The 13,568-nt window shown below is 53.0% G+C and overlaps 1 protein-coding gene across 1 annotated transcript in view; it reads right to left on the reverse strand.

The window, feature by feature from the left end:
* ZNF831 (zinc finger protein 831) overlaps positions 1 to 12,905 on the reverse strand; it is a 53,586-nt gene extending 40,681 nt beyond the window's left edge. The window contains exons 1-4 of the mRNA XM_054724237.1: positions 9,357 to 12,905; positions 8,104 to 8,231; positions 7,997 to 8,022; positions 100 to 171 (exon numbers count right to left, since the gene is read on the reverse strand). Coding sequence (XP_054580212.1) covers positions 100 to 171; positions 7,997 to 8,022; positions 8,104 to 8,231; positions 9,357 to 12,905 — 3,775 coding nt within the window. The remainder of the gene's footprint in view (positions 1 to 99; positions 172 to 7,996; positions 8,023 to 8,103; positions 8,232 to 9,356) is intronic.
* Positions 12,906 to 13,568: the final 663 nt, after the last annotated feature.

Here is a 13,568-nt window from a genome sequence, read left to right on the forward strand (position 1 = left end):
GGTCTTCCAAGAGCCTGTATCGTGGACTCAGATGTAAGACCAGCAAGGAACCTCTGTTTACAGACTCATGGGAGAACATTCAGAAAAAAGCCTTCTTACCCCATGGCAGCTTCAGCAGGGACCCCGACGGCTCATTGGCCAAGGCCAAGAGCTCAGGGAACACCATGTTACCTGGAGTCAAATGGGAAGCTCACAGAAGGAGCAGGCCCAGGTGTTGGCTGAAAGCCACTGACCACCCTACCTCTTGAAGCCCGCCCTGCCCTCCTCTAAGGAGAGGGTCCCACAGGTGTACACCCTTGCTTCTCACAAGCTCATCGGGGAAAGAATATGTTTGTAGGATTCCTCTCACCCTCCTCTCTTGACCCCACAAGGAATAACAAGGGCCCTCGGGCTCCCACAAAGCAGGGCCAGGACCGCGGTGAAAGCTTCCGGTGCCTGTACTAGTGGCCGCCACACCTCCAGGTGTGTGTCCCAAACACCTGAAACGGGACTCTCGTTACTAAGAGTGCCACCCCGTCAAACAACGTGTGTCATGGCCAAGTGAGCAGACACCCCTCCCCCCAGAGGCCACGTGCTGTAACGCAGACACCAGCAATTAGGGGAAGGGTGTGTGCAGCGGCCAGGGTTCTCTCTTCTGCTCTCCTCTTCAGGGATGAGGGCATGTTTCAGGGCTCAGGGAGAGCCTTCTCCCCCATCACCTCCCATCACCTCTGTGCTCCTGGGACTTCACCACTCATTGATCCCTTTGCCGGGAGCTTCCCAGATCAAGGCTCAGGTGTTTCATGCTCCATAGGGCACGGCCCACAGTTACAAATTAATCAATGAAATCCAATTCCACGGTCCAGCGCTTCTCTGGGGCAGGGAGGTGCACCCACGAGCTCTCTGCATTTCTGTGCCTCTAGTTAACGTCGGGCAAGGAGGCATGGAATCCGAACCTCCCTGTTTCCCCAGTCCCACTCTGAGGACGGAGCCTGCGCTCTACTCCCGTCCTTTGGCTCACGTGCTTTCATGATGGAAACAGCCATTTACATGAGTGTGATATTTGGAGATGACAACAAACAAAGAGATGAATGAGACAGAATGGAGGGCCCCCCAAAACTCCAGGTACAAGTGGGGAGTTAAAATATAGCAAATAAGTGAGAGAAAAAAAGTGATTAATCCAGAAGTCTGCAGGCTTTTTGTATAAAGGCCCAGGTAATGAGTATAATAAATACTTTAGACTTTGCAGGTGACACACAATCTCTGACACATATTCTTCATGTACACATGAGTGTGTGCGTTTATATTTATATGTATCTTTTCAAAAACGTAGAAGCCATGCGTCACTCACAAAGGCATACAAAAACTGGTCAAGAGCCCAATTTGACCCATGCATAGTTTTTTTATATGAACAAAAATAGGTCCTTCCTTACGTTACACAGAGAGAACACAAGAGAATGCATTTTTGTATTTATGATTGAGAGTAAGAGAAGATTTCTTAAACAAGACCAAAAGTTATCATTATAAAGGAAAAGGTAGCTCCACTTGCCTACATCAAAATTACCACTTCTTGATGACAAGAGAATCATAAACAAGGTTAGAAAATAAGAACCGTTTCCCACAGCAGCTCCCCTGATTGATGGCGGCCACACCCACCCTCGCACTGAGCACAACTCTGATGTGTTAAACAGGAAAATGTTTAACACGATGAAATGCACTGGTGTTCTGATTAGAAGGTAAGATATACTTATAAGTCAAAAACCCAATGGAAACAGAAACCTGGAAAGGTAAGTGAGCTTTGTCATTCTGTGGGCATTTGAGGTGAGTTTGGTCCTTCATTTGCATGGTCTGCTGGGGTGAATGGTGCAGGATTGAAACCCAGACTCTATCCCAGGTGAGAGTCCACTCCTACACAAAGCAGAAACCTCAGAGGGTCATACCCTCAACATGTGGGCAATAACAACCCTACCTGCCGGAAGCCAATTCCAGCATGTCATAATTGCAAGAGTTTCATCAAAAGGTTGATGGAACTTGGGGACTCAACAAGGGCTGAGTCACATATGTTATCGCCTGTTGGGAATGGCTAAAGGCATTTCCCCAAACCTAAAAAGGATACATAAATTGATTGTTTACTGCCAGACAGCTCAGGGCATCTTAATCTACATGTTATTGCCTCCTACTGGCCAAACACCTGAACAGCCAAAGGCAGTTTCTCCCAAACCTGACAATGGACTCTGTATAGGAAACCCTACCCTTTGATGTGTATATCTACCTCACCTTCAGACAAATTGTGTTAATAAAAAGCAAGGGGTCCTGAGACAAGGAGAACTTGGTTTCTTTAGCCAAGCTCCTCTGGCCCCCTATAATGCCTTCCAAAAATTATGTTTCGTCTCTGGACTCTTATTTAATTTACGCACAGTGCCTTCTCCAGATTGCTGAACCCTTCTAGATGCTGGATCAAGACCACTGGCATTACCTACCCCCACCACCTGTTCAGAGGACATAAAAACTCCAACCTTCTCACAGAGCAAAAGGGGCCAAAGTCTCTTCTGTTGACTTCATAACAAGAAGACAGTCTTCTCATGGGCTTGCAATTTGAATTCACTGCCCAGTGGCATGAAAAAACCTAAAACCAAGACTTTTCTTTAAAGTAAGTGACCAGAGGCATCCAGCAGAGGTGAAGCATGTCACCACTGAAGACACCCACCTCCAAGCCAAGTCTCGAAGTCCCCAAAATCTCAGCTCACCGCCAAAACTCTGAGAACAAACCAGGAAACCAGGCACCATTAGTGAGAGCTAGCACAGGAAACAGTCAGATAGGCCGAGACTTCCCATGTGAGCGCTGTCAGGCACAAACTGGCAAGTGTGTTTTTTGAAACGTTTGAAAATACAAGTAAAGATGAAAAAGAATGGCCACACTGAGTGTTGGTAAGGATGGGGAGAAGCTGGCACTCCCCACACTACTGGTAGGAATGAAAACGATGCAATCACCTTGGAAAATAGTTTGGCAGCTTCTTAAATAATCAATTATGCATCTACCATATGTTTCATCCATTCTACTTCTAGGTATGTACCCAAGAAAACTGAGAGCATAACCCACACAAAGATATCTAGAGGAATAGTCATTATATTTTAACAGCCCCCAAACTGACACAAACCAAATGTCTACCAACAAGTGACTATATAACCAAATTTTGACATATCTACCTTACTTAGCAATAAAAGGAATGAATTATTCATACACACAACAACATGAATGGACCTGAAAAGCCAGTGTCCCCTCCCCCAAGAAAAAGAGCACATATTCTATAAGATTCTAGAAGAAGTAAACTAAGCTATAGTGACAGCAGGCACATCAGTGGTTACCTGGGGATGGGAGGGTGCCAGGTGGGCATGAGGCAGGATTCACAAAGGGACACATGGGAACTTTTGTGGATATGGGCACATTCATTATCCTGATGGTGTTATTGGTTTCACAGGTGTGCACATATATCAAAACTTATTAAATTGCATATTTTAATTATGCATAATATTGAAATTCAATATATTTCAGCAGAGTTTTTCAAAAATAAGTCAGTGGATTAAGAAAATTAGTAAAATTTAAATGATAGATCTGAACAAAGCATGGAGATGATAGCACAGAGAGACAAAGTTATTGAAAATAGATGTTAAAAGGCAATGGAAGCCCCAGCCAGTTTGGCTCAATGGATAGAGCATTGGCCTATGGACCAAAGGATCCTGGGTTCGGTTCCAGTCAAGGGCACAGACCTCGGATGCAGGCTTCTCCGCAGCCCAGACCCTGGTCAAGGCACATACAGGAGGCAACCAATTGATGTGTTTCTCTCATATTGATATTTCTCTCTGTCTTTCCCTCTCTCTTCCACTCTAAAAATCAGAGGAACAATTGAATTAGGATTAAAAAAAAAAAAAAAAAAGAGGTGTGGAAGACTGAGGACACCTACGATACATTATTTTAGTGTTCCAGAAAGAGAGGAGAGAGAACAGGGCAAGGGCAGTGTTTGAGGAATGAGGCCTGATAATTTTCTAGGTAGACATCAATCCATAAATCATAAAAGCCCAATGGATTCCTAATCCTATGTAATAAAAAGGTAGTATACAAATTGACCCTCACGCCCTCGCATCACAAGATGGCTGCCCCCATGTTGTCACAAGATGGCCACCTCCACATTGTCACAAGATGGGCGCCCCATGTCATCACAAGATGGCCGCCCTCACATTGTCACAAGATGGCCAGCAGGGGAGGGCAGTTGGGGGCGACCAGGCCTGCAGGGGAGGGCAGTTGGGGATGATCAGGCTGGCAGGGGAGCAGTTAGGTGTCAATCATGCTGGCAAGGGAGCTGTTAGGGGGCGATCAGGCTGGCAGGCAGAGTGGTTAGGGGCAATTAAGCAGCCAAGCAGGCAAGTGGTTAGGAGCCAGCAGTCCCGGATTGTGAGAGGGATGTCCGACTGCCAGGGATGTCTGACTATCCAGCAGTCAGACATCCCCTGAGGGGTCCCAGATTGGAGAGGGTGCAGGCTGGGCTAAGGGACACCCCCTCCCCCCAGTGCACAAATTTTGTGCACCAGGCCTCTAGTGGAACACAGAGCTCTCTACATCTTACCTAATAATAGACAAACATGTAAATTGACCGTACCTCCGCTACACCCATAGCCAATCAGGAGTGGGTATGCAAATTAACTCAACAAAGATGGCGGGTTAATTTGCATATGCAGGTGTGGAGTGGCCGGGAGGAGCGGGACACCTTCTATAAGGAGGAGGGGGGCATTGAAGGGAGCTATAGGAGCATTGCTCCGGCAGGAAGTGAGGACGTGCTGGCTCCCAGGCAGCTGGGAGCAAAGTCAGGGGAAGGAAGGCCTATTCTTGCATGAATATCATGCAACAGGCCTCTATTATATGTATATAACAGGCAAATAATATAGACAGATCTAAAATAGGTACAGAATATGTATACATATGTATATAACAGATCTATATGTATAGATAGATCTAAAATAGGTACAGAATCCTACAAATTCTGGATGGGCAAAGCCCTTAAACATCTGCTAATAACAGCCCTTTGTAAGAAAGTGAGCGCAGGGCTGCCGCTTGCTCCCAGAGGAGGAAAATGGCACAGCCATTGTGGAATGACTTGGTAATAACTTGTAAAGTTGAAAATGTGATTACTTTAGCATCTAGCAATTCCACTTTTAAATATATTTCTTAGAACACCTCTTGCACTGTGCCTAAGGAGGCATGCATACGCATGCTCACTGCAAAATAAGTCAAACATTTTGGAAATAAATGAAATGTTGTACTTATGAGATGAGCACTCTACAGCAACAAAGGGAATAAGTTTGAGCTGTATGTAGCAGCATGGCTATATCTCCAGAAACACAATACTGAGTTTAAAGTCAGGCAGGACAATAACTATAGCATGATATTTATATACGTATTTTAAAGACAGAAATCAACATTATTATATGCAAGTAGTGGATACCTCAATTTTCCAAGTATGAGAACATGGATTGAAAAAATTAGTGCCAAATACATAAAACTACATCATTATCTTCTGTGTTTTATTTCTTTTATTTTGCATAACATTTAATGTATAAAGTAACAGTTTATGTGATTTTTTAAAGGCTCAGAAGCAAATATAACAAAATGTTAGCATTTGTTCACACTGGATCATTACCCAGGAGTCTGTCATATATTTTCTGAGCTTTCCTGTATTTTATTTTATGTTTTATTTTCCAAAACAAGAAAAAAGAGAACAGATATTCTGATACAGAAAGCTCACCATTCTCTATGAGCAATGGCCTGGAGGGGGATCTCGAGTACAATATTTCATTTTATTTTCTTTTTTAATTTTTAAAAAATTATTTCATTTTTAAAAATATATTTTATTGATTTTTATAGAGAGTTAGAAACATCGATCAGCTGCCTCCTGCACACCCCCTACTGGGGATGTGCCTGCAACCAAGGTACATGCCCTTGCCTGAAATCAAACCTGGGCAGTATTTTGTTTTCTATAGAACATTAAGACAACTGAAGTAAAATGGGAAATTGAATTTAAAATATAGGCTTCTTTCTTGAGGAGAGAACACACAGGTTGATAGATGATAGAGATGGATATATAAGTTGAGACATACAGGGTGTCCCCCAAAAAGTGTATATGCACTTTGAATGATTATAAAGTCAGTGTTTATAAACATACAGTTCATTTTGAAGATTTAAAAGAATCTACAGGAATGATATTTTTAAAAAATCATTTCCATGTTTTTGAACTGATGACCATTCTGGTCCAGGCACTGCTGATAATGCGATGCAATGGAATCACAAACATCAAGAATCATTTCGTTTGGTATTTATGTGCCCTCAATTCATTGACTGTTGCCAGTTTTGTGCTATAAACCTTATCTTTTATGTATTCCCCATAAAAAAAATAGTGGCACTTTACGATAAATTTTCTTTGTTCAAAGCTTAGTCTGGCTTCACCTATTATTTCAAATCAGTTAAACCTGAAAAGGAGTAAACATTAAGTGAGTTATCAGCTGTCAAAGTATATACATTTTTGGTACACCCTATCTGTATGCATACTTACAGTCACATGTGTGCGGGTGGATGGATGGACGGACAGACGAATGGTTAGAGTGGCAAGCAGAAGAATGTTGCCTAGCCCTTAATCCCCAGGTCCTGTGAATATGTTACCTTCCATGGAAAAAAGGACTTTGCAGGAGTAATTGCGGGTACAGTAAAATGATGAGATTATTGGGGTGAGCCCCATTTACCACCCGAGTCTTTAAAAAGGAGAAAGCAGCGGGAGATTGGGTCAGAGAGATGGTGGGCGCCTGGAAGGACAGGATGTGGTTTGGACAGAAGTGTGGCTCCTCAGGACGCTGCAAGTCAGCAAACCAGCTTCACCAGGGATGTCAGGAAAGCAGATCCTCAGCCCCCACCCCCAGACCCACTGAGTTCCACCCAACATCACAGGAAACGCCAGGAAACTGCAGGCAACTCTGGTGCCCATTGAGGGCGGGGACCCTGGGGCAGGCCGCTATCTGGCATACAGGCCCCTGGGAGGTCACCTGACTTCTGTGGGTCTCAGTTTCCTCTTGAGAAAAGTGGGGAGTCGTGGTGCAGTGCCCTGTACCGAACAGCCCTCGGCCATGGCCACTCTGAACTCCTGGTCCTGGCAGACACTCAGAGCAGGGGCTGGGCCTCAGAAGTGGGTGCCTGCAGCCACGGAGGGCTGAGCCGCTGCAGGGCAGAGTCAGGAGTTTGCGTTGCCTCTTGAAGCATAGCTAGGCTTCGGATCACAGACTGACAATCGTGGGGTGCAGAGGCTAAGCGTGCCTGGAAGGGAAGGCTGCCAGGGGCTGGAGGGTCTTAGGGACATGGGGTCAGAGTCCTATTAGAGAATGGGAGAGGGCCAGCGACACTGCACCAGGTCACCGAGTGGGAGAGGAGGAGATTGTGTGGAAAGGAGACCGAAAGCTTGGTGGGGGTCTGGGGAGGTCAGGGGCTGGATCAAGAGCGGGCTTTCTAACTCATGCGCCATGGCAGCACGGAGGGTTATGAGCAAAGGAGCAAGACAATCAAAGAATGGTATTAAAACCCACACCCGCCACGTCTGCCTGTGCACTGTGCGTGTGCACGCGGTAGAGAACAGTCTGGAAGGGCATGTAACGCTGACACTGACTGTCTCTGGTGGAGAGATTACCAGGAGTTTTATTGTTTTCTCTTTGTTCATCTGTATCTTCTAATTTTCTGCAAAAGACCTGCATCGCTTGCCTAATTAAAAAAGCAGTAAAAGCTGTAATAATTAACACGCTTTCTCTTCAGGACGTAACCTGGATGGGTGGTCCAAGTCAGTTATTTCAAATATGCGCTGGGGCCCTGGCCTTGGGAAGGTGCCATTGAAACTACACAGCCAGAGGGCTGTGGGGACCAGCCGAGTCCTGTCCCCTCGAAACCCCAGCCCCGGGCAGGCACCCTCTCCCTGGGGCACAGAGGCACCTTTTGAATGCCGTATGGTGTTTTTCCTGGGGTTTAGCGAGACCAGGGTCTGCAGTTACCAACAGGACAGGCACATGAGGAAAGGACAGCGGTGGCCACACACCTACCTTCTCGGTGCTTTCTGCTTGCTGCTCCCCCGGCACATCTTCGCCCTCCTCCGAGGCGGTCCCTTCGTCCATCCTGGCTCAGACCCCGGGTCTCCGGATGTCATCCCCGGGGCTGTTGGGCAGGAGAGCTGAAAATACCAGGCACGTTGGCATCATATTGCTCAAAGCCCTTCTGGCGGGGACAATCCTAAGGGCTCTGTCTCTGCACACAGGACGCCTATCTGGGGGCGTCAGGGCGCAGAAGTGCTGCATCGCCGAACACTTGTGGGCGGGGCCCACAGACGGCGGCTGGGTCCGCAGAGGAAAGCCCAGATGCGTGGTGCTCCTGGAGGCCTGGGGAACGGCATGGCCGGATCCTCTCCATCCTCCGGTTCTCCCCCTCCAGGAATGCCTGCGCCCAATACCTCATTGTCTCTCGGAGAAGGAAGGCTAACCCCGGCCTTGAATGCCCCTCTCTTGGGCCCAACACCTTCTTTATAACCTGCCAGTCTCAGGAGGAAGAAGCGCGGCCCCGCCCTCTGGCTCCTCCTGCCCACCTGGGAGAACAGCCGGCCAGGCTCTGGGCCGGGCCCTGTCATCGTCCCCACAGTGACGTTAGCACTGAGGTCCCCGCACCCTCGTCTGTTGCCCTGTCTGAGACCTCCAGAACAGGACAACACCCCCCATTATAAAATCCAGAGGCGTGGGATCCCTCTCACTGGGACTGTGGACTGTGGACTAACTGTTTAATCACCAGGTGGGCACTCTCCCCCCACTCCCCTTGTCTGGAGTCTATCTCGCAATAAGAGTTTCTGGTTTATAATCTTAGATAATCTTAGATGACCCAGAGAGCTCTCTTAGGCAGCGTTCATGTCACATGTTGCCTCTGTTGCCAGGAAGCTCAGAGTTAAGCTGTATGTCTAGTTAGGAAAAATCTCTCACCCAGAGTCCTGGGTACAATTAATTCTTCCTTTGAAATTTTTTTCACGATTTTCTTTTGTTTGGCATTTGGGGCCTTTGTTCTGTCCTGTCCCCACCCGCGGGGTGGCAGCCCACTCCCCTCGAGAACAGGCTGGGAAGACGTTCTAACGGGGGCAGATGCCACGGGACTGTTCACACTTCTTCTCCATCGTGGCACGTCCTACCTGCTGGCAGCACCCTCTGCCCGGGGCCCGGGGCAAAGCTGTGTTACCTTCCATGGCTGTTACCTTCCATGTCTCCCCTCCTTCTGCGGGGCTGGTCCCAGTCCATCGTCCCGACTGTGCCTTGCTCACCGGCCGGGCATCTGCACCCTGGGCCGGGGCACTGCTCCCAGGGCGGTGCAGCGCCCAGTACACAGACGCGGCCTTCTCCTTCTGCTCCGTGGGCAGAGGCAGGCTGCCGCTCAAGCAGCACCAGGTGAGCCGGGGCTCGGCCCGCAACGAGGGGAAGGGGCCCTGGGGCCCACAGAGGCCAGAGCTCTCAGAGGTCCTGCTCCGGGCCAGCTCAGGCCAGCCTGAGGGCGGGGGGGCCGAGAGGACGGAGCTGGGCTCGAGGGGGCAGCAGGGACTGTGCCTCGCCAGGGGCCCTGGAGGCCCCGCCACTTCCCTGCTGAGCGTCCAGGGACTCCTGACACCCACAGAGGGCCTGGCCCTTGCCCGCGTGCTGCCCACGCAGAGCTGTCCAGCGTCTCGGGCCTCACTCCTCCCAGAGTCACAAGGCGGGGTGGGCAGGGCAGAGGCCGTCTCCCTGGGGGCCCCAACACTAGAGCCCGGAGACACCCCGGCCGCGGGGGTGCTGGTGTCCAAATCTCCTTTCTCTTCTCCTGGTACCCCCTTTCTGCTGCCCCACAGCCTGGGCCAGCTGGAGTCCTCCCGGAAGCTGTCGGCTCTACTTGGGGCCAGGCCTGGGGCGGAGTGGGTCCCCAGCCCTAGCCCAGCAGAGGAGGCTTGGTCCTGGGGCAGCCCGCTCCTGCAGAGAGGGTCCCCACTGCGCTCTGGTCCCGGGGCGCCAGGCGGCGGCTGCGGTGTCTCTCCCTGCGGTAACCTGAGCAGGTACATGGGGGGGAAGGTGGTGTATGGAGGCTGAGCAGGCAGGGGGGCGGCCCCCTCGGGGGCTCCAGCTGCAGGACCACGCATAGGTGCCTCGTGCTTGGGCCCCACCGGTCGCAGGACCCCCGAGGGCGCAGAGAACGATGGGCCAGAGGCCCCCCTGCCGTCGGCACTCCTGTGCAGCCTGTCCCCAGAGTCACTGTCCTGGTTCAAGGAGGGTGGGGAGCTGTCCTGCGCTGGGCCCCCGGAGGCCTGGTCTCTCACTCCCAGAGACCCCAGCTGCTCTGGGCAGCTCAGCTGCTCCACCCGCAGCTTCTTCCTCTCTGAGGGCAGCTTGTCCCCAGCAGGCTGGGGCTCCCCGGAGCTCCCGCTGGGCCATCTTGGGACCGCAAGGGCCTGCTGCCAGGCCCCCTGGGTGTCCCCGCCACTCCCGGGGCCTCCTTCCAGCTTGGGGTCTGGCAAAACCAGCCTGGGAGCCTCCAGGTCCCCACCTTTGAGGGGACCAGGGTCTGGGGGCAGCTGACACCCCTGCTCCGGCCTCCCATTTGGAGGAAGCCCAAGGCTCTTGCTGCCTGGACACCGGGGTTCCCTGCTGCTGAGGGCGGGAGGTGACGGGGCCCTGCCCGCCCCCAGCTCTTCACCGCCTCTGGCTCTGGCCACTGGCTCCCTCCGCTCAGCGGGCTTGGTCACCAAGAAGCCTTTTGTGGCTGGTGGACTTTCCCAAGGCTCTGGCCTGGCCCCCACAGAAGTGTCCTCACAAGCGGAGGTCCTCCCGTCCTGAGGCGGGGCTGCGCCCTCGCCCCCCGCCGCCTCCTCCAGCACAGGCAGGTCCGGCTCTGCGCCCCCGCCCGCGCCCGCCTCCCGGGCCCTCCGGCCCCGCTGGCGGCCGGCGCTCCTCTGGTAGAGCCTCTGGAACGTCTCGCAGCCGTACACCTGCCACTTGTCCTGGGAGAACGGCCTGGGCTTCCTCTGGCCGGGCCTCCTCGCGGCCGCCTTGCCCTTGCCCGCCGGCCCCTCCGCGGCCGCAGCTCGCTTTCTGTCCGGGTCCTCTGCGGGGGCCTCGCTGTCTGCAGGGGCAGGACACGGCAGGTCCTCCACCGCGGCCTGTCTGACCAGGGCCCGGGGGTGACTGCTGGGGGCCTCCCCAAGTCGGGCAGGGACAGACCTGGGGCTCAGAGGCCCCCGCCTCCCGCGACGGGGGTCCTGGGGGTCCAGCGGCTCCGGCCACGTCCTGGTGCCCTCGACGAAGGGCAGCGAGTTGCTCCTGGTGACGGGGACGCATTCCCCGGCGGCGGAGAGCTGAGTGGGGACCGAGTGGAAGAGGAGGGGCCGCGCCGGGTCCGAGGCCACGCAGGTGGAGCGGGCGGGGCAGAGGGCCCCGTGCCTCCTGCGTCCCGGCTCCAGGGCTCGGATCTCGAAATGGAAGGAGTCCTTGTAGGTGTAGGGCACGGGCAGGTCGATGCTGCCCTGCTTGGACAGGACGGTCTTGCGGGGCCGCACATGGTCCAGCTGGGGGTCGTCCACCACGGCCTGGTTGTGGGAGATGAGCCGGGCGATGCGTTCCTCCAGCCGCCGCTTCTCCAGCTCCAGGCTGGGCTCCTGCCCTCCGGGCTCAGCCCTGGCCCCCCCAGGCCGTGGGGCGCCCTCCCTCTCGGACTCCACACTGGGATCCGACAGGCTGTGCGGGGGGCTGCCTGGGGCCGGCGGCTGCTCCGAGCTGTCCGAGCGGGACAGGTAGCCCGAGTCGGTGCTCTCACACTTCCTCAGCCGGCTCTCTGTGGCCCGGGGGTCCTGGGGCTTCCCCGCCGCCCGAGCCTGTGGCTGCAGGGACGCCCTGCCCGCGGGGGGAGACTTCTGCTCTGGCGGCTTCCGCCCGCGCGGAGAGCTGGCCAGGGGGCGCCCAGCGGGAGCCGCGGGGTGAGCGTCCAGAGGGACCTCCCTGTCGGCCAGCGTGGACCCTGGACAGAAAAGAGCTTCCGACTTCAGATCTAGGCTCTTGGCAGTCGGGGGCAGATGCGTGGGAGGCACCGGGCAGTGCCCAGAACCCTGGACACCTGGAGAAAGGGGTCTCTCTGGTCGAGCCCCATCGCCCCCACCGAGGCTCCAGCTGTCCCCCCTGCCGGCTGCTCCGGAGGTCTCCGCAGCCTTGTCCCCCTCCTCCAGGAGGCTGCCCCCCGCACCGTCGGAGCCCACAGACAGCCGGGAGTTGTTGAGGTGCGTCTGGGTGCGCCTGTGCTTGTACAGGTTGCTCTGGGTCTTAAAGGCGATGCCGCAGGTGGCGCACGGGAAAGGCCTCTCGCCTGTGTGGGACCGAATGTGCTTCTCCAGCACACTGGGTTTCAGGCAGTCCCGGCCGCAGTGGGGGCACAGGTACTTGCCAGCTTTACGCGCCTTCCCCGGACTGCCCAGCGTGGGCCCCGGGGACAGGACAGGCAGAGTGCCCACGATGTTCACAGTGACCGTTGGGGTCACTGGCTTCCCGACCAGGGCAGCGCCAGGGCCTTCAGGCTGCAGCAGGGGGCTGAGGATGAAGGGTACGCTGCCCCCGTCCATGCTGCCCGTCACCAGGGGGGCACGTGGCTGGAGACCCCCAGGAGGCACTGTGTGGTACAGTGGGATGGGCAGCGCCTTCAGGAACACAGTGGGCGCCAGGCTCTGCTCTGGCGGCAAAATGATGGGGCCCAGAGTCAGATGTGGTGAGGTCTGCCGACCTGGGGCCCCTGGGGTCCCAGGGGCAAGAGCTGGCTGATCCCTGGCAGGTGAGGCAGGGCAGTTGAGTTCTGGCACCTCCATCCCACATCGTCTGTGTGGCCCAGGATGCGAGGTAACCTGCAGGCAAAACCAGACTTTACTCTCATCACACGCACACTCTCCCTGCCGCCCACCAGGCATTCAGACCCACTGCAGCCTGACAACAACCCCCCAAGAAAAGTACTCTCATCCCCATAGCAGGAAAGGGGAAAGTGAGGCTTCGAGAATGGAGGTGACCTGCCACGCAGGAGCCAGCTCAGACCGGTTCACACTGGCTCGTGAGAGCTGATGGTTAAGTTTTCAGGAATTTTGCAAGCCAGTTGTTAAGCATGGCCATAATTAAAAGTTAAATTATATAAAATTACAATTAAATAACATATTAAAAAGGTACTACAACTGAATGTCACAAGCAGAAGAATGAAGTTAAACCTCTACCTCACACCATATACAAAAATGAACTCAAACTGTATCACACACCTAAATGTAAGAGCTAAAACTATAAAACTCTTAGAAGAAAACAAAGGAGTAAATATTCATGAATTTGGATTTTGCAACCAATTCTTAGATATGACACCAAAATAATGAGCAATTCACAAACAAAAAAAAGATAAATTGGACTTCATCAAAATTAAAAACTTTTGAGCATCAAAGGACACATCAAGGAAATGAAAAGACAAAGGACTCTTGCAACTCAACAACAAAAAG

This window comes from Eptesicus fuscus, chromosome 12, assembly GCF_027574615.1.
Source record: "Eptesicus fuscus isolate TK198812 chromosome 12, DD_ASM_mEF_20220401, whole genome shotgun sequence".
In the NCBI taxonomy this organism is placed as follows: Eukaryota; Metazoa; Chordata; class Mammalia; order Chiroptera; family Vespertilionidae; genus Eptesicus; species Eptesicus fuscus.